Source organism: Antrostomus carolinensis, unplaced genomic scaffold (genome assembly GCF_000700745.2).
Source record: "Antrostomus carolinensis isolate BGI_N321 unplaced genomic scaffold, ASM70074v2 scaffold9844, whole genome shotgun sequence".
Classification (NCBI taxonomy): domain Eukaryota; kingdom Metazoa; phylum Chordata; class Aves; order Caprimulgiformes; family Caprimulgidae; genus Antrostomus; species Antrostomus carolinensis.
In genome coordinates this window covers 75,167-96,036 of record NW_010308723.1, presented here as the reverse complement: position 1 = coordinate 96,036, position 20,870 = coordinate 75,167, and the positions used below count along the sequence as shown (strand labels likewise).

Below are 20,870 nucleotides of genomic sequence, written 5' to 3'. Positions count from 1 at the left end.
GGAAAGAGTAAGGGACAGGGCACAGCTGTCTTCCTGAGAGTAAAATGAAAGATTTGCTTGGCTTATATCCCAAACTTGTAGGATGGGAAATCCAGTGTGGATTTAGTGCTTTTGAAAGTTTCACTTCCATCTCAGGATCATTGTGCATGCTCTCCTTTCCTCCAGTTAAGTCTCAGAGGAGAGAATCCAAGAGGCAGATGAGTGAATGCACCCACTGGTGGCTGTCCCAGCCTGAACGCCTTTGTTTGCCCCCACATATAATTTTCCATGAATGATTTTAAGTGGGAGCCTGTTTGCAGCAGCCCTTCATATGCCAGGTCTTTGCCTTTTGGCTGGAGCCATACATCCTCCAACTGGCTTGTTCCACCTTGCACTCCTCTCAATGAGAAGATGGCCTGAGCTGGAGCCTTCTTTAAGAGCAATCTTACCTGTGCCCATCCTGGGCATCATGCGCTCTGTGTCCTTTCAGCTTCTGGTCCACCATGAGAACAGTGCTGATGCTCCATCACAGTACTGCCTCAGCTTCAGGTCAAAGAAAGCCACCCACTGTAAAAGCCAGTTTTGATGCTGATTAATATCCCAGGGACCAGATTTTAAATCAGTGTGGAAAGAACCACAATGGAAATACCCATTCTTTTATTTTGAAATCTGTGGTGTTTATTTGGAGGAGACCTTGTGGCTCAGAAGGAAGTACTGACAGGAAACCAGGTCTTGATCCTCTGTGATGCAGTTACGAACAGTTAGGGAGGGAGCTGAATGGGAGTGAGTGGCATAAAAAGGCTGCAGGAAACCCCTCTGCATCCTTTCAGCAGGCACGGTGGCTGGCTGGCCAGCTCAGTGTGGGTCCCCAAGCAGGCAGAGGAAGGAAATATCAGCGTTGTATCTGTGCTGCAGTGTTTGTTTAAAACATGAGATATCTCTGAAGCAGAGATGTCCAGTCTGGTAGCTGGAATCATCTCCATTTTTAAGGCTCCTGATGTCATGCAAGGAGATGCTTGCAGAATCTTTTTAGTGAAGATGAATAATAAAAGTATCTAAGAACCGTACTGATGGACTCTTGTCCATTATCCTCCCAGTGTGCTGTTGTTTGAGGCACAAACTTGACCCAGCATTTCATGAACCTTTTCCTCTGCCAGCTGTGGTTCAGTACTGAAATGCTAAATTACAAAGGTTAAATTTTTCAAATACTTCCTGATCTGAAGACCCCAGTCAAAACATTATTGTGTGAGCCTCCTGTAAGGGGTATCTATTTTATATGCAGTTGGCAATGTTAGCTGTGTTCCGTGTGCCTTTCTAAAGGTGTCACCGCAGAGATACAGCTGCAGAGCTTGTTGCCCAAGAGACTAAGTGCTACATCCTCAACAAGAATATGAGCATCACATAGTCTCTGTTCCTAGCAGGAGAAAGTAACAGAAATGTAATTATATTACCTGATGTATGTACGCTTCACTGCAGTCTTTATTTTACATCCTGATGGAGGATTAACTTTTAGAGCTCGTTCATCAACCTGTTCCTGGATGGGACTGGGCTCTACCCAGATAGGGAGACTTCTCTTCAGCTTCCAGCACTGGGAACTTCAACCCTCAGACCTGTCCTTTGCAGTTGGCAAGAGACATGCAGATCCATCTTGTATCACAAGTTTCTGGGACATTTTCTTGCATGAAAATTGAATCTCTGTGGATTCATTACTTTTTTGGCCCACTGTGAGCTGAAAGCCTTACTCAGTGATTGTCAGCCTGTGGTCCGCTGACTGCTGTAGCACTACATAGATTACTAGTATAGGCCCACGAAATGTGGCTGGCACAAGCAGCGGTATAAATCCATCAGCATATGTGATTTATTTTTTTTTTTAAGATGTCTGTCCTTTGAATTAAAATTTTTCAGGAATTTGCAAATTTAGAAAGGTGCAAAACCCTTTGGGGTCACTTTGTCTTCATTTGCAAAGCTACGGTCATTCCCAGCTCTTTGGTGGCAGAAACAGCCCCTATGGGAACCTCAATCTTGTGCTTAATAAAGTCTCTTGATACGTTTTGAAGGTAGCCTGAGGATTTTTTCTTTTAAAAGTTGCTATACTAGCTGCAGTTATTATGACAAAGAGTTGTTTTAGAAGTTAAGAGCTTATCCAGAGCTGGCAAGGCTGCATCTCTCATGAAGGCAAAGTTGTGTTAAGAGTTAACGTGGCTTTTATTCCAAATGTAAACGTGGTTACAAGAAATTATTATTTTTTCCATCTTTTTTGCCCATATGTAAAACACTTAAAAAAAAAAAAAAAAAAGAAAGAACACCAAAAAACCCCAACATGAGCAAACCACATATCTGGCATCCTCATGATGTCAGGAGATCTCCAAGAATCAACAGAGAATGCAGAACCCAGTTCAGAAAATGTCTCTTTGTTGGTGGATAGCACCTGTAACAACTCCAAGAAAAAAACCCAAAACCACTCATTGCCACACTTCCATCAGACAGCTAAGTCAGTGCATTTCAGAAAACTTTGAAGAATGAAATTGTCTTTGTCTTCAAGCATTTGTTGATAATTTATTTAAGACTGAAGCATTTTCTTTGCCTTGAAGGATCTTAGGCAACAAACTGAGAGATACAAACTTGAGGCAACAAACTGTTTTTGCACTTTTGCTTAGTTTTAAAACTTCTTAGTTCCAGTTGCTGGATGGGGGACTCGCCCATGCTGCCTTCTCAGTAAAAGATGGAAAGGAATTTTTTGCAGAAGTAATCCACAAATCTATCATGAAGAACTACCTGGTAGCAGAGTGTCTCTAGCAAAGGAAGCATGGGATGGTTGTGGAAATAGCTGTATTTTTAATGGATCTTGCAGTAGGATATTACAGCAGTTGGAAACTTTTCAGGGATATATGTCTTAAGTGGGCCAGTCTGGTTTTGAGAGCATTTTATATTGGAGTCTGCTTTTGATTAACAGTCATGCTCCTCCTTATTGTTTAATGATAGCAGTAGGGAGGTAAGCTTACTGTTCACATGTCTATATTTTAAAAGAGATCAGCGCCAATAAAGAAGGAAAATAGGGTTATTTATGTAACAGCTTCAGAAATATGAACGAATGTACTCCGTTTAGATGACTCAGCATAATCTTCGAGTAAAAGATGGATCTGGACTGCACCGAGTTTCTACAGCCTTTGTAGAGCTGTTTCAGGGTAGCTTGAGGTTTTAAGCAAGTTCATTTCAGTCCATACCCTTTTGTGATCCTTTCTGCACGTCTTCTGGTGAGTTACTGCAGCCAGGAGCATACAACAGAGCTGTTCTCAGTTTGTACGGATGTTGCAGAGTGTTCACAGAAAACAGCCTTACTGCTTTCAAGGCTGTATGTTTTCACCTAGGGTGCAGATATTTAAAAGATTTATTCTGATCTCATCACATAAGAGCATGCCAGGTGACCCCTGTGTCCCAGTGGCACCAGGCAAGTTTCCCCACACTTGCCAGACCTGTTCTGGGAATTATCTGCAAGTAGTACTTGTATTTCTGGAAGTGTACACAACTGATGCAGTTGTGTTTGAAGGCTGCTTACTGGTGGGAACAGAAATGAAATTTGACAAATTTCAAGGCAAACAATTCCATCTAGTGAAATGTCAGGTTGTGATGGGAAAGGATGCAGCAAAAATGGTTGGGGTGCATTTCTGAGGGGTTGACTTACCCATGTGCATGTCTTTTGATGCTGATTTCAAAGCAATATTTTGGGCCATACTGAGAGTTTATGTACATCTTTGTGTGTTTATTGTTGATTAACATGGTTTCCACTGTTGTTCTTTCATTCCTGTATCCCTACAATCTTTCACAAAGTAATTCAAGTTTGAGTAATTTAAATGGTATTCTAGGAGGAGTTGTACTGCAGAATAGAAATATATTCTACAGGCTATTTGCCCTGTTTTTTATGTCCTTAGTGACATTGGTTGTCTGCGTTTTGGAGCGAGGCTGTATATAGATTCATTCATTGAATCTTCCCAGTATTTACCTGATGACCTAAGCAAATGAGATTTCTGCAGTGTGCTGTTCCCTGGTTTTTCTCTTCCCTTTAAATCCATTCAACGTGTTGGTGAATTTAATTTAAATCAAATATACCTAAGGCAAATGGGATAGAAAACTCAGACACATTTGTGTCATGAAAATGGTGTACAAGCAAAGAGGAGAGCATCTCTTAGTGACCTAAATCTGGGAGGAGTGCAGCATGACCTTTCTCTTTAGCACACACCAGTGAATCTACTGTGGGCTGCAGTTTTTGGAAACAGATCATAGGGAGTGAGGACTTACAGTTCTGTTCAAGGAGCCTATTTCACACATTTTGGTAAAACCAACTAAGGTTTTGCCAAATGTTGCTAAAATCATCCCTTTTCTACTTCAGGCCTATGGACACTGGGGCTGCTTTTCTTAGACCTTGTGGACACCTTGGTAGACATCCCCTAGTGCATGAGCTCCAGTGTCTTATGCCTGAAAAACACCTGTAGAGCCCTGGTAGCCCCAAGATATTCTCTAGCATCTCAGGTGATCACCTGGTCTTCCTCTCCTTCCATCCTTGTTCTTTCCTGATGTAGGTTGCAAACACTTGGGTTATATTAATTTTGCAAAGTTGTGTGCACTTATATTTTGGTTTTTAAGACATAAATATTCCCTCTTCTATTCAGCTTTGTCCTTCTGCTCACTTAAGGACTGTAGGGTGAAATTTTCTCTAGTAAAATTTGTGGGGTGAAATTTGCTCTAGTATGATACAAGACCTTTCAGTTAATCCATTTGGTTTCTGCAGCACAGAGTATGGGAAGAGTTTGTAATTGGAGTCATGTTGGACTGATTTGCTTAAGGTAAATGCTGAAGAATGGAGTAGTGTTGAATCAAAAGTTACATTATGAAATGACTACGCTTCCTTCTTTGTCAGATGTTTAAGATGAATAGATACCAGACTCAGCTTAGAGAGAACATGACAGAAACCCCACATGGATATATGAGTCAAATGTAAAATGACCATAAACTGCAATTTACTTAAACTTATTGCAGGAGTCAAATACAGGAAAAATAAAGAAGACCTACAAGGGGTGGAATTATGCATAACCTTTGGTCAGTTTTTCCTTTGGTATCAGACATAAATTAGCTCGACTCTCCTGTTACCCGCTGATTAGTCTGGTGGGTTTTTGTTCAGGATCTATGTTGTGTCACTAGGAAAGTTAAAAAGATGTATTGCAGTGATTAGAAACAGGTACCTTTCCTTTCTTTCATCAAGGGCTTGTGGTTGCAGATTGTTTGAAATACACAAACTACACTCAGGTGTGTGCCAAATCCAGATCCCCGCCGTGTCCCACAGTGTGCTCCTGTGTAACGCTGGGGAACCACAGCCTGTACAGTACATTTTGCCTCTTCTTTTAAAGTAACATGGGGTTGTCTGTGGTAACACACATCACTTCCAATTTCCAAGTGCGGAGTTGAATGGAATCAGAGGACTGGATTGCGTCACCATTCCTCCACCAAACATCTCTCCTGAAATCAATGAAACAACTTGACAGCACAGGGCTCCCTCAGCTTGAGTAGAAATAGAGCAGCTTGCTCTGAACATGGTGGTGGTTGGAAGGGAAATAGGCTGAGACTAATCTCCGGACAAGTACATTAAACTGGGTGATAACATATTGGGGTGGAGATTAAGGAAGTTTGGATTTGGTTGGAGCATTGATTGCTGGAACATAATTTGTTAAAGCATTTCTTGCATATATTTGGAAGCTACTTGTAAGAAGATTGGTTAAAAGCTTGGTTAAGCAAAAATGGGCAGGATTAGTCATTGGTAATTCATATTTATTGCACTGAATTTTTGTATCAAGTATAGAAATTTTATAAAGATTCCATCCTTATCCCAAAAGCTTTATTTTTGACACTACACAAAGAAAGCTGTAGGGGAAAAAGACATAGGATTAAAACAGTAGTGCTTCGTAGACAATCTACCTGTTTTAATGAAGACCGTGGCTGCAGAACATGCAAACAGATGTGCAAATACCAGTAGAACTACTCATGAAAGGGAATTTATTTTCCTGCAGGGAGGAGAGAAGCTGTGCGCGAAGTTACCTTCTGGATCGTTTCAGTTCATAAATTCAGGACCTGGGACAATTCCCCAAAGATTTAGAGGTGCAGGATTTTGTGTCCTGCTGGATATCACTAATATTTTTGGATATTAAAAACAATAGTGTCTGATTGTATATTGAAGAAAAAACCCAGAAGCCTTTAAGGAGCTGGGTAATGGGAAGAGGATCAAGAAATTCCTGTGCAAACAGATCTAGAAGCACTCCTAGGATTTCTGTTACTAAAAAGGACCTTAGGGGTCAGGAGATTCTTTAGAGAAGAACCGCAAATGATAGGTGATGACCAGCTAGAGCTAGAGAAAACAGGATTTTTCAGTAAATTTGTCAGATAAGAATCAGAAGATATGCAGGGAAGATAAACTTTAAAAGACTACAAATAGCTAAGAATAAATTCCCACATGGTTAACTTCAGTCATATGTTCAGTTGCATACAGACAGCAAAGAAATTACTGCTGTATTTATTCTTTATTATCAACTTTCTCAAATGGCAGGATCCCTCAGAATCACTGGGCTATTGTTTTAACTTTTTATTTATTTTAATGCAGGGGTTTTAGAACCCAACTGAACAGGAAAAACATCTTCTTACATTGCAATTCACTATAGTATTTCTTGATTGTTGACTATTATGCTAGTTACACAAAAAGAGTAAAGCCAGGTGCAGATGGAAATATTTTGGAAATCTTTCCAAAAATAAACTAGAAAGTTGGATGGCTAAAAGTGAAATCTCAGGGGCTGCCTTCTGTTCTCAAAGAAGTTGAAATGTCAAGGCTGTTCTGTGCAAGTACCTTGTATGTGTTTGGCCTAGCACTAAATCCCAAGGTCTCTTTGTATGCCTGGGAACACTTACTCACCCTTGGATTACCGTGTTCGGTAGAGATATCACAAAAGGGACTGACCTAGCAGTAGAGAGAGGCTTGTCCCTCCCCATTCTAAACCTTCGTTTCAGGAACAGGATGACATCCTACACCCAAAATTATTGTAATTAATCTTGAAAGCTGCTGGGTGCCACTTCCCATCTCTTTAAATTCAAAGACTACCGATTTCCTGATAAGAGTTAGCCTCTTGAATGGATCTTGGAATAGTGATAAAAACAATTCATGACGTGACTACCAGAAATTGTCCTTTTACCTTCATCATGTTAGCTGGAAACCTCATTGTTAAGAGCCTGCTAGGAGTCTCCCTTGGTAACTTCTCCCTCCCAGCAAGGAGTGCTTTCTGGGCTGGGAGTCTGAGTTCACAGCAGCACAGTCATTGCCTCGGTGTCCTGCCTGACATCTTGTCTTGGTGAAAGGTTGAAGATCCATCTGACAAGGGCTTGGGATAGACTTTGAGTAGCAAAGATTCATATTGGATCTAAGTCACAAGTAGTCATCTAGAGGTTCTTGCAGGGATGACCATATAGCAAGTAGTGACATTCAGTGGATAAATCTGATTCATCTGAGGTTTAACTCCTCTTCATTTTGCTCATGACACTTGAATCTTCCAAATAAATCAGTACAATTTATAAAACTCCAAAGTGGAACTTGCTCTTTTGGCCCCTCAGTGTCTGCTATGCACTTAGGCAGATGGAGAGGAAACCATCTTACCTGTGACCCTCTGCAGTGTAAACAGCTACCAGCATAGGAACAGGGAGAAAACCTGCACAGGCAGAAGGTGGGGCATAGGTGTAGCTGTATAAGGCACCACTGTATCTGATCTCAGTCTGCCAATGCTGGACACATTTGATATATCAAAGAAATGGCATGTTCTCTTTGTTTTCCATCATTATGCTCTCTGTCCCCAACTGTCCTGACTTTTACTATTAAAATACTTGTGCCCTGCTTTCATCTGTATTTTCCTGCTTGTATCTTGCTCAGCAGTGTGAAGAAATCTTTATGCAGTGTGCTTGTTCTGTTGGATATAATTCCCTGCATCCTTCAATCTGCAATTAAATGTTTTATCTGGTACATGCTGTGTAAATTCTGTCCTTCTGAGTATTTAGTGTTTTTCCCTGAGGAGAATTCCTTCCTTGTGTAAGTAGCCAACTTAATGGTGCAGCGTTACCACTTGCACAGAAGAGCTCTTCCATTCTCCTCCAGAGTTATTACATAATTTTGAAGGTGGTTTTCAGGAACGGTGTAGGCAGTAGGTGTTCTGGATGGCAGCATCTCCTGTCGCAAGGTGATGAAGAGCTGACATGGGTTTGCTGGTGATCCACAGGACAGGACGCTTGTGTTGTATTGCTCTGCCTCAGTACCCTGATATATTCTGTGAGGTCTGAAGACCTGAATTCTGACTGATCACAAGCTTAGATGTTTATAGTTCATGGGAGCTGCAAGTTGGGAGACCACCACTAGCGTGAAGATCTATATCATGTTCCTGTGGGAGGATCAACCTTCCCACCCTCCTGAGAGCCTGAGAATGCCTCGTGCTGACCAAGAACCATCTCTGAGTGCACTCTTCAGAGCTGTTCAGTGTGGGGGAGCACCTTCCTTGTGGGGGCTTTAAGTGCTAACCTTAGCCAAAGTACTTGAAACAGCACTTAATGGGTTTGGCTTGTGCTGGTTTGTGTATAAAACTCAGGGCTCTGTAATGCACGACGCGTGAAGTGCCGCGCTATGGAGGTGTCCTGGCTTTTTTTGCAGTATAAAAGATAACTTTAAAATTCTGTTAAGTGGTTTTAGGACATTGTTGAATTTATTAGCTGCTACAGACAAAAACTGTATAAAAATTCTGTGTAGACCTGCTCCCAGCACTTAATTTAGTAATAGATAAAGTCTCCTCATAATTCTGAAACTATTTAAAGAATTGCTGATGGCTCATGGAAAACTCTGGGAAGTATTCTGCTTAGGAAGAGTTCCTTTCCTACTGTGTTTTTCTGCTTTTTGTCTTCACTTATCCTTCATTGCACTTAATGAACACATGAATTTTGATTTCTAAAATCATAGTCATGTCTATAACATTCAGCTGATGCCAGAGGCAAAATGGGCAAAGGTCAGAGTAGTTGAGACCTGAGTAAAACAGTGCTTTAAAAGTCACTACAAAGCAGGTAGGAGTTATTCCAGATTTTAGACTTACTGATGTGCAACATTGACCTTTTAACTGAAAGAAAAAAAAAATCACAAAAAACCTGTTATGCTTTATTTTTATGAAATACTCTGAATATTTCCTGGTTCTCCTGGGATTGCTAAAAGCATCACTTTGCAACATTACTATTCCTATCAGTGGTTTCTCAGATACTTCCATAAATCCAGGGAGTGCCGAGACTTTCGAAGAGTTAATATTCAAAGATTTTTAAATTTTATTTTGTTTTGCCTTCCCCTGTGATCTCATCCTGTTCCTCACTTTGGAGGAACTGGGGCCAATCTCAGTTGTGTGAACTTTGAGGATTTGATCCCTCTCACAGCTCCTTAGTTTATGCAGTTAAGTAAGAAAAGTCACAGCTTCTATTGTCTTTGCATCAGCCCAGCTCCTGAAAAAAAGGATGTAAATGTGATCTGTAAAGGCTAAAGAGTTAAAAGGTTAAAAGGAAGCAATGGTTTTAATTGTGATTTAAGGAGCAAAGCAAAAGCCCAGACCCACACAGCCCTTTTGCTGTTTGATGTGGGCGCTTGGAGTGGCTGCACTGACGTGCTGCATGTGCCGCTGCTTCCTCTCTCTTCATCCCATGTAAGTCGGGAACCTGACCTGGGCCACCTCTCCAGGTGCTACAAACCCAGAAAAAAAGTGACTAAGCATAGTTGAAAGGAGAGTTCAAATACCTTGAAACCTTGGCCAAGGCTGTTCCTGATGGTCTCAAAGTCTGTCTGTGGCTGGTGGGTGAAGGAGGCTGCTCCTGTGAAATGTTTCTCATGTGAACCAGTGGCAGAGGGGCTGGGGTGGGGACATCTCCTAGAGCCAATGCCTGGCATTAGATACTATTTTGTGGATCATTACCTTTTAGAGCTGCTTACTGTTTGTTTGGGCAAACAGTTTTTCCTCTTTTGAAGTTGTTGCAACATTTACTAAAGTTATGTTTGTGCTTGGTTGAAAAAGTTGCTGCTCTGCACCCTGGGGACTTGTCCCACTCTCTTGAGATACTCTGGCTCCTTTTGCCAGAGTCCTTTTGTAAGATTATGTCAAAGCAGAGACCTTTTGAGAAGGAAAAAGCTATTAAATGTGTAAAAAAAAAAAAAAAGGTGTAATTAGTTGCATTTCGGTTGGCTAAAGGACCATCATGTGATAATTTAAAAAATTTGGTTTCCTGGTAAACAAGTTAATGGATTTATGCTCAGTTGCACTGTGCTTTCAAAAAGCAAAATGGCTTTAGGGCACACAAATAAAATTTAAGCACTTTCTTTGTTGTTTTAAAATAAGTAAAATAAAACACACTGTCTGATTTTTTGAACAATAGCTTGGCTTCCTGCAGTAGAAAAGTAACCCCAGCTGAGAATTAAAGCCACCCACCTTTGTCTTCAGGCTCCAGAACAGACAAATAAATTGCTCTTTCCATGGTTCCACTTTTATTTTTGTATTAAACCCTTCTCCTCCTGTTCTCCATCTTGCTCTTCTTTTTTTGCTTTCATGCTTATTCATTTCTCCCACTCAAGCTGTCATTCTCTTTCCTCTCTCTTTTCTCCTCCCTCTATCCCAAGAGGGACACTTCTGTAACACTTGCTGTGGATGTACATACGCATGCCAAAGATAAACAGAAATGTTTGGGCTTGGATCAGGTCCTTCATTTAAAGGTATATGTTAAAGATCTGTGGTGGTCCCTAGCTACTTCCAGGAGCTTCCCCATGTCTTAGTGACATTTTCTGCCTCTGTGCAACTTGTATTTGTTTAGTGCCCACCGTTATTACTGTCCGCAGCCCCTTTGTCTGTCCTTTCTCTGAGACCCTCCGTTGTAGAGACTGTCCTTGCCCATTTACCCACAATCACATGTGAGAAACTCAGCCTTGATGAAGACCCATGCTCTACTAATAGCAATAAAATGTGCATGTAGGTTAAAGGCCTCATTTGTCTCTCCTTATGCAAGTTTTTCATACTTTTGCAAGGCGTTAAATATTGCTTTGCAGCAGCGTGGGGCCCCCAGGGCAGGGGAATGGGAAAGAGCTGTAATTATTTGCTGCAACAGTTTCGTCTAGCCAGGGAACAGCCAACTACCTTTAATTGCTGGCAGCAGGTAGGTAGTTGACTGTTTTCTGGCTGGAGCATACACTTCACAGTCTGCTTTGAACTCTTCTATATCTCCCAAACTGAGGGGTGAAGACAGTGTGAGAAATAGTGGTTAATACAAAAGAACTTGGTATTAAATTTTAAGTTGACTTGACACTCTTGCTAGTGTTTGTCTTCTCTCCTGAGAATGGTGATGCTTGAAGGTGAGATGGAGTAACAGGGAGTGTGTGTGCATGCTAGAGAATTACCTCCTGCTGTTTTATCCTTGAAGAGCTGCATTTTTAAGTTGCATGGTCCTAAAATTTGCATACGGTAAGGTATGAAGTGAACTTGCTTGTTCTATCTTTCTGCATTTGTGCTAGGACTGACTAGGATTGCTGAAGACAGGGAAGAGGGATTTGCTGCCAGTGTGTTGCCTTGCATTCTGTTCAAATACATTCAACTCAACTTTCTAATTCCTGGGGCAAATACGTGATATGACTTGCTGGGTTGGCAGTTTTTAAGAAGCATTTTCAGGCTGAAAGGGCCTTTTCCTTCTCTTCCAGCTAATCCTTTTCTGTTTATAATTTTCCTCAAGAAAGAAGGAAAAAAGTTCTTTGAACTGTTTTGTCATAGAGAATGAGATCATCAGTGAAAGAATTTAAAAGAGGAACAGCTTGTTCTTTGTTCTTCTGTGAGGTGCCACCAATTCTGCTTTGATTTTAGCATCGCATCAGTGTTATACACACAAGGTTTTGGAGTGGGTTCAAACAAATCAGATTCTCAGATCAAGGAGTCAAACCTTCTCCAAAACTGCTGTGTGGCTAGTGCAGTGTCGTGCTGGGGGAGACCTGCCTTTCGTAGCTCTATCACTTGGTAAGCTTCAAGAGGGGATCCTTGAGCTTCTAGAAAGTTGGAGAAATACAGGTCCATTATATTCTGCCATTCTAGCAGCCCGTGTGATACTAAACAAAAAGGGAAATTGTCTTCTCTGTCTGCAGTGCCGCAAGGGCATCAGAACTGTGGTGTTTGCAGTAAGGTGGCAACAAATCCCGTCCCTTTTGCACAGAGCATTGGCCCAAGAGGAGCTTTGGTGGCTGAGTTCCCAGCCCTTTCCCTGTTCCTACTTGCAGGCCTCGGGAGGAGAACTCTTTGCAAAGGGCCTCGTTACTGGGTTTTGCTTTCCCTGTTCCTACTTGCAGGCCTCGGGAGAACTCTTTGCAAAGGGCCTCATTACTGGGTTTTACAATGCCCTCATGTAATGTCAAATAATACTCCTGTCTCCCATCCATCTCTGTTGCTGTGTCTCTGTATTTGCAGAGAGAGGCTAATAGGGTAAGCTGGTTAATAAAACATGTGTTGCTTGATTCTAGACTGCATTCCCTGTTGCTGAAAGTCTCCCACATAGCAGCTTTGTAGCAGTGGAGTTTGAATGGGGTGACAATTTTGTACCCACTTTCAGATGAAATGATTCTAAAAGAAAAAATCCCAGAGATCCTGAGTGAAAGAAGCCATCCAAGTGCCTTGAGCATTTTTCATTGCAACAGATACTTCCTTCAGCTCTTGCTTTAATATCAGCATATGAAGTGTCTGGCTTAATCTTCTGTACATTCTTATGTAAATTCCTTTAAAAAAAAAAATCCTTAAACTGGTAGTGTATACCTAGCTTTAGGGGTTGTTGAACAGTTTTAGCTTCACTGTAGGAGAATTTTAAATTTGGGGTGAAGTAAGTCTGTGATTTGTAAAGTTACTCATTTCTGTAACAAATTTAAAGTCTGTCATTACGGAGAGCTACATGCCAAGACTTGAAGCCTCTCTTTGCTGGAAATGTAGATTTCTTCATCAAAATGAAGGTGGAGTAGATTGTGTGTAGCAGCCTGTGTTGCACGGTCGATGTGGTGTCCACCATTCCCCCCCTTTTCTCTGATCTCTGACAAGACTTTTTCAATAAACGAGAGCTGGTTTAACCCTCTTTTCCTTTCATTCAGGTAACATTTTCTTTTTTCCTTTGTAAATAACACAAGACTTATGATGTGAAATATTCTTTCTGTAACTTCGTCATAAAAATTAATGAGACTAGAAAAACTGTTTGTGGACCTGGAAGAGAATCCTAGTGAATAGTATTTCTCTATCCACAAAGCTCTTTCATTTTAATTAGCAAATAAACCAGGAGAGAGCAGTAGGCAGATATTTCTGTGCAGGCTTAGGATGGTATTTTGTCTAACACATTCAAAAGCAGTGAGTTGAGAGAAATGTGATTGGTTGATCACCGTGCTGTATCTTTGGATTTTCTTGGTCTGAATTTTTTGGGGGTGAGGGAGATAGGGTCATTCATACTTGAGCAAGACAAACCTGAGAGCTGCCAGTTTGCATTATGTCAATGTATGTAAGAAAATATTTAGATAGAATTTCCATTAAAAGTTCAAAAGCAGGGGGCTCACACTGACCCCAGCTTTTAGAAGGTATGGTGGGAAACCTGAGTGAAATTTAACTCCGCTCAATGTGTTTTCATTGGCTAACTCCATGTTTTATTATCTCATGCAATGAGATCTTTCTTGGTTTGTCGATTTTCTACCAAGGACAAAGGGTTCATGTATGTAACAGTGCACATATTGAATTAAAGTACGATTAAAGGCATGATGTAATGACCTCCTCTCCTTTTCCTTTCGTCAATATTTGCCTGCAGGGTCAATACATTACAATATTGACTTCAAAGTATTCAATATTTTTTTACCTTCTGAGTGCGTTGGCTTCAAGTGTGTGTAATATTAAACCTGTTGGTTGAACTGTTGGTCTAAGACTTACTGTCTAAGTAGTTTCAGGCTTGGATGCCTAATCCATGTAGAGCAGCTTTCAAGGCATGTGATAATATCACAACACAGCTGTAGGCAGCTTTCTGAGGTGAACCATTTAATCTGCAGTCTTTTCTCCCAGCTTCCTAACAAGTGGTGGAATTTGTCCCTTGGTGTGTGATGGGACTATTGCCCTCTTCCCCTGCTGCCATCATATTTACTCTCTGCAGGACCTTCCAGTGACTGTAGGTTATGTGGACTAATCTAAACCCCAGCGCTCTTGTCTTCCATGTGTGTTTCTGCTGCCTTTACATCTGTGCTGACAAGTGTACAAAAGCAGCACAAAAAGCAAGATAATACTTAACATGCTCAAAGTGCAGAGCAAACATGGCTTAATAAAGTTAGGTTGAAATTGTTATGAGTTCAAACAGTCGCACAGGGCAGGTTGGTGCTCACTTGTCTGAACTCCCAGCTGAGGGCTGGGTGGCCCTTCTAATATGAGCTTGAACTTCTTACGCTTCCTCTTCACCTGTATATATTTCCCTTCTCACTCTGCTGAAATCTAGTGCTGGTACCTGCCAGAAGGGCACACGGCAGATGTAATGTGTAATGACAGCACCTATTAACAATTTATCTTTCAAAAACGTGACAGTCTAGAGAAAGGCTTTGATAAAATTCTTTGCAAGGCGTATAAACAAACAGGGTTGTCACCGGTGTGGTATCTTATTACATTGTCTTTTTTTTAAAAAAAAATTTTAAAGAAAAAATATTTATAGATACCAAGAAGTTAGTGAATTCCTCTAAAGAACCAAATGTTATAATTAGGAACCCACTGCACTTAGAACTATTCTACAAATAAGCACTTCAAATCTAGCCTAGTCCTTCCAGAGAAAACAAAGGTCAATAGGCTTCTTTGAGGATTAGCAAACCAGAATTTCTTGGACCGAGGTACTAATTACTTCCAAAGCTGAGGATGATTGCTACTTCCAAATCCAAATTATTGCCAAAACCTCATGATAAACCTCAGTACTACTCCTCCTCTCTAGTCTAACTTTTGAATTAAGATACTTCTAGACTGGACTTTAAGCATAAAAAACCTAATCTGAAGGGAAGGCAGGATAACAGTGGGAATATTCTGCTTGTGGAAATCTGCACTTCTGCATAACCTGATACAAAGTCATTGAAGACTGCTCAGGTCCCCAGCAGCAATTTGGACTCAACAAGGATGAGGTGGATTCTGCTTGTGGAAATCTGCACTTCTGCATAGCCTGATACAAAGTCATTGAAGACTTCTCAGGTCCCCAGCAGCAACTTGGACTCACCAAGGGTGAGGTGAAAACAAGTGCAGCTCTTGAGAACCCAAAATTGCGTGTGACCTGCTGCTCCATATGTGAGTAATGGTGTCCTGCATTGCCTGTGTGCTTGTAAGGTGGGATCCCGTATTTCTTGTTCACCCTTGTCTGACAACAAAGGGATGAGGACTGGGCTCACTGTTACAAGATCCTAGTTGGAAAGACTTATCCACATTGTTTTAAGGGTTTTCACATATCAACATCTGTGCTTGAGGATGCACTCGTGTGTGTATTCACTCGTATGTTGTAGCCACAGTGCCTGTGAATTCAGTAGTGTCCTGAGAGACCACGGTTATAATCTCAGATAGGAGAGATGGAAAGAGGTACCATTTTTGTGAGGTCTAGACATAAGGCAAAAAGGCTTTGGTAGCACTGGGAGATGGGGGAGAGAAGTCAGATTAAATATGTCAGCAGTTCATTTCTACCCGCAGCCTACTGACTTCCTTGTGCAATTTCAGGGAACTTTGAAGTGGGTGTTCACATCGCGGACGTGAGCTACTTTGTACTGGAAGAAACAGCACTGGATAAAGTAGCGAGCGAGAGAGCAACTAGTGTCTATCTAGTGCAAAAGGTAAGGGATAATTTTTCCTTTTTTTTTTTTTTGTCTGACAACTGTGTTTTCCATTTACCATAAATTCATTTTAAAGGTTCATTTTCAGATGCCTGCTATCAAAATCTGGCTATTATTACAGCAGACCTACAAAAATGAGTACATTGATGCAAACGCAAGAGCTGACATAGCTGCTGACTACCTCAGAGCTTACAGAGAGAGCATGGGGTGAAGCAGCAGTTTGTGACCCTGTGTCTGTGGGCAGAGACCAGGGTGTGCCAGGGCTTGTCAGCTCAGGAGCAGCTTCAAGTGAATGGGGCTTTACTGATCTGGAGCTAGTTCGGGGCCCGGAGCTGCATAGCTATATTTGCACTGTGCAGAGCCTGAGATAAGCCTGACAGACCCAAGCTGGCTTGTCTGCTTTGCTGTTGTGGGATTGAAATTTGCAGATGTGGTGGCAGTGGTGGAGAGTTTTGTCCTTGTCTTCAGTGCAGTAGCACTAGCTAATCCCTCCCAGAATTGGATGCATAGCAGAGTAGGGTGTAAAACACCCTGTGCAATCTCACATCTTGAGCTACAACAGTATTTTATGACTTTTCTTTATCTGGATATCCTAAATACTGGAAAAATACGTTATTTCATCATGCAGTGGAAAGATATTTGAAATTGTACAGATTTTAGTGTAACAGAATCAAAAGTTAAACTCAAGTTTAAAGTTGACGTCTAAGTTTTAAAAATTAACAGGTTCAAGTTTTAACATTATGGGAAAAGAAACATCCAGGTTTTGTCTCTGCCTGTTTCATTTTTAGTTGAATGTGCAGAAACACTTCTAGCTCATCAGATCCTGCTGGCGCTGTGCCTGCAGGGAAGCTGGGAAGCTTGGCTGTTAGCGTCCCATGTCAGCTTGAGGCATCAACTACATGAAGAGGAATGTTGAGGCAGCCTCATAAGAGCAGATTATTCTGCCTCTCCCCACACTCCCATTCAGTCAGGCTAAAGTCCTTGTCTCCACAGCCCTTTCCAAGATGACAGGACATCTTTTGTATAATAAACAAACACATCCTACTTGCTACTTAGGATTAAGAGTGATTCTTTCCCTCCCTTCCTGGGTGTTCCCAGAGTTGCTATCTGGAGAGGGTCTTGTAATGGTGCTTGTTCCAGTAGCTTACTGTGTCCTCTCCACACTTTCCAGATGATAAAATGATTTATTTTACACTATTGAAATAAAATTAGTGGTTTGATGTCACGCTGTTAACTTTTAGTAGCTGTTCCAGAACTTTACTTGGGTAGAAAGTAGCAAGGCACAGCTTCTGGAAGTCTCAGCAAATCTGTGGGTTTTACATGGTCTGTGGGGATGGGTTGTGTGGAATAGCCACGATAGCAATGCTGAAGTGCCCAAGCTGGGTTGGTGGTAGCAAGCCCAACAGCACATGGGTGCTGCAGTGTGGGACCAAGGAGTGGCTGTGCTGGAAAACACCAGTTACCAGTGACTTGGTTCTCCAGGAGTGGGAAGCGATGCGTATCTCATGGAAACAACAGTTCTGGCACCAAAGTCTTCCCAGTCCTACAGTGTCTCCAGTGATAAGCCCCTGGTTTCTGCCATGGTCTGCTTCTCCCTTGATGGATGACTCAACGGCTGTAGCTCACTATGGGAGATGTGAGCTGGCCCAGGGGGGATGTCACTGCAGGGCAGCAAAGCTGTAGCCCGGGTAGATGTTGTGGCAGTACTTCAAAATCAAAATACTGTGGTTTGAAGGCATGTGAATGGGAGAAGGAAGATTTTTATATAGAAAGGAGACATTTTTAATGAAAATCGAGTTGAATTCAAAAACTAATTGAATTTTCTTTCAAAGTGCTTTTTCCCCCCAGCACTACCAGCCAACATAAGTTATCTTTTGCCCCTAATCTTCAATTGCTTTTCAACTATCTTGGCTCAGGAGTAGTGTTTTACCCACATTTCTACCCTGCAGAAAATACATTTTAAGAGTGCAAACTAGGTTCAGTGATGAAATGGTCAATATTTTAGTTGCAAGAAATGAAAAGGAGAGAGGGGATGAGCAAAGAAAAGCAGTCAGTTCTGTCTGAAACAAGATGGTAGCATGACTCTTGTAGAAAATATGCTTTCCTTTGATGGAACTGTTTCCTAAGACAGCTGTGATTCTGCTAGAGGTTAGCACCACACTAATCCTCCCAAAGAAGTTAAATAAAGCCACATATTTAATTTTCCTGAACCATGTATCCAGAAGGGGAGTTATTGTGTAATTGCTAGTGGTCTATTTAATAAAAGTCAAAAGTTTTTGAAGTAAGAGTGTATCAGGTTTTAAGAAGCGAGAAAACTTAAACAGTTTCCTCTTTTTTGGCACATCTTATAGTGTTATTTTAGGTGTGAAGCAGCTCTAGTGAGAGGTCAGCCATAAATCCCTATAATATTTTATTGGTCCTATTTTATACTGGAGATCAAAGATTGGAACTGTAAGCCTATCTTCACATTGAGTCCAAGGACTTAGAGACATTCACTTTTGACACCAGCAGGTTGTCAGGGTGTTGATATTTTGATAATCTCAGGCTGAGTAACAAAGAGTTGCTCGAAATCTGAATTCATGGAAGTGTTGATACAACTCTTGAGCAGAAATCTTGGCTCATAAACAAATTGCCTATTTCCTTTGAGTGTCTTTTAGTGTGTAAGCAAGAGTCTTGCTGAGCCCACCCCATTGTTGGGCCTTGGCGTCCTCTTCCCAGCTCTGGGGAGAGCAGCTGATGGAAATTCTCAGTTAATACAATCCCTCCCCATCGGACTGGTGGTGGGAGAAGGGGTCACCCTGGGAGTCAGCGGTGGTCGTAACCAACCCAAACCAAGCCTGAGTGGACAGCCAAAGCAGGATGCCAGCAGAAGAGGGTGGTTTGAAGGGAGAAAAACTGCCTACATGACTCTGTGAAAGTAAGGCATTATTCGTAAATGGAGTTTGTTCCCTTTTCCCTTTGGTTGATGGATTGATTTTTCCTTGACAACAGCAAGTCCATTGATGAGAACCACCCTGGCTAATGCACTCTGAACCTGGCCGGTGAGTCAGTCCTGGCTGCAGCAGATGTTTTTGATTTTTAAAGGGAACAGGGAGTTTTATCATCATGGTATGCATGTGCTCCATCCTACTGCTCGGCTCCCTAGGAATGGGTTCAAGGCTGGAAACTCGCATTTGGTTTCTGGAAGCTCTTTTTAGCCTGAGGCAAAGCAAAGTAAAGCAAAACAAAACAACAGGCTGTCACAAGCGGGAGGTTAGATCTTCCTATGTCCAAAGTGAATCCACCATGCAGAGGAGCCACCTGCTAAGCAGTGTGGCCAGCCATGGTACAAGGTCCACATGTTTTGTAACCCCAGGACAATGATGTGTAGGAAAACCTCCAGCCCCAGCAGTGCCTTCTCTTACTTTGGTTTTCCCTTGCTGCCCACTGCTTTGGTGCGCCAGGATGTGTGGCTGCCTGCGTGGATGGGGACCTGTCAGGTAGTGCTGGAGCACTAAGTCTGAAGCTGCGTATGGTAGTGCTGGAGATTTCACATGTAGGACTTGGAAATAGGGAGAGACAAAGCCCCTCTCTGTGATTTGATTTGAATTGTAGACCCGCAGCTGTGAGCATTGTGGATATCAGCCTTTCACTCAAAGAAGTGCCCTTTCCAGGATCTCTTGGGCCCTGCTGGGCTTGTGGAGAGAGATGATGTCTTTTATTAGTCTCTCTGATACAGGGAGATGAAAACCAGACAAGCTCTCACTACCCAAGCCTTTCTTCAGCCCTGGTTGCTATGATGCATCCATTAGAAAAGATTTCCTGGGGACTGTAGGTTCTTTTTTCATTGTGAAAAGTTTTTCCCTAGTCCTGCTGGATGTCTCCAACTGCATTTCTAGATTCAACTACATTTATACACCTCCCTGTTCCAGCTTTATGATCCTTGTATAAACCCAGGTGACTTTATTTCCACCTGCAGTAAAATCAAGCTGAATGATGCGATCCCCAACATAGCCACATCCTTAGCAATTTGCTAAGGAAACCACGCTGGACCTGATATCCCTCGGCAGTGTTTCAGCAGGCTGGATTTCTGCGTGCCGTGGCACTCCGCAGGGCGGCTGGCAGACGCCGCTGTCTCTTGGCAGACAGTCACGGGAAGGGCAAAGCATTTAAAAGATGCTGGACAACCTCTGGATTATGTGAGGCGACGCTATGCAGCCCTGGTATTTTGCAAATTTGGGCATTAAAGACGTACTTAGGAAAATCTCCTCTCATCCTGCGTCTCCTTCAGAAAGAGATGGAGATAATCCTGTTGCAGAAGTTCCTTCTGGGCAGCCCCGGGGATAACTCCTAAAACGTCTCGCTTTCCAAGTGTGACACAATTGTGACGTCTTTGTATGTTAAATGCTGGGCTTGCAACTACTAAGAATCATTTCAGTCTGTGACTATATCATGGTAAGGAAAAAGGAAATGTTTAAGTTTATAACTTAAACTTCAGTTGGTTTATTCTCCGTGTAGGGTGTGAAGAGGAATCGTGATGTTAAAGCAGGAGGCGGCAGTTAGCCAAGATTGTCATGATGTTGAAAACAGGCTTCTTCTTTTAATTCAGTAAGTTAGATAAAATTGAAATACCTTCCATGCAAGGTCACACTGTTGTATGTGTTTCCTGAGCCCAGGAAAAGGTTGATTGAATTCTTGCTCTCCTGTGAGGCTTCCTCTTGGGTTAAGTTACTTTGCCTAAAGTTTCCCTCACGTAAAACAGGGTAACGTGGGTTGATGCTTCTCTGTTTAACAGTAGGTTTGTTACAACTAATTGCTTGGTGAGTGTTTAGTGCTGTAATTATGATCTGAGTTAAAGCTTTGCTTGTGTTTCATTTCATTGAAAGCCCTTCCATAGAATTATAGCCTCTTGAATTGGATATTAATCCTGCTCAAGTACACTTAGAACAAGCATCCTGTTGTTTCGTTTGGGCTATTCTTC

General features: G+C 41.8%; 1 protein-coding gene across 1 annotated transcript in view; it reads left to right on the top strand.

Moving 5' to 3' along the window:
* DIS3L2 (DIS3 like 3'-5' exoribonuclease 2) overlaps window positions 1-20,870 on the top strand; it is a gene marked incomplete at its 5' end in the record, with an annotated part of 134,952 nt that overhangs the window by 40,190 nt on the left and 73,892 nt on the right. The window contains one exon of the mRNA XM_010165870.1: window positions 15,798-15,910. Coding sequence (XP_010164172.1) covers window positions 15,798-15,910 — 113 coding nt within the window. The remainder of the gene's footprint in view (window positions 1-15,797; window positions 15,911-20,870) is intronic.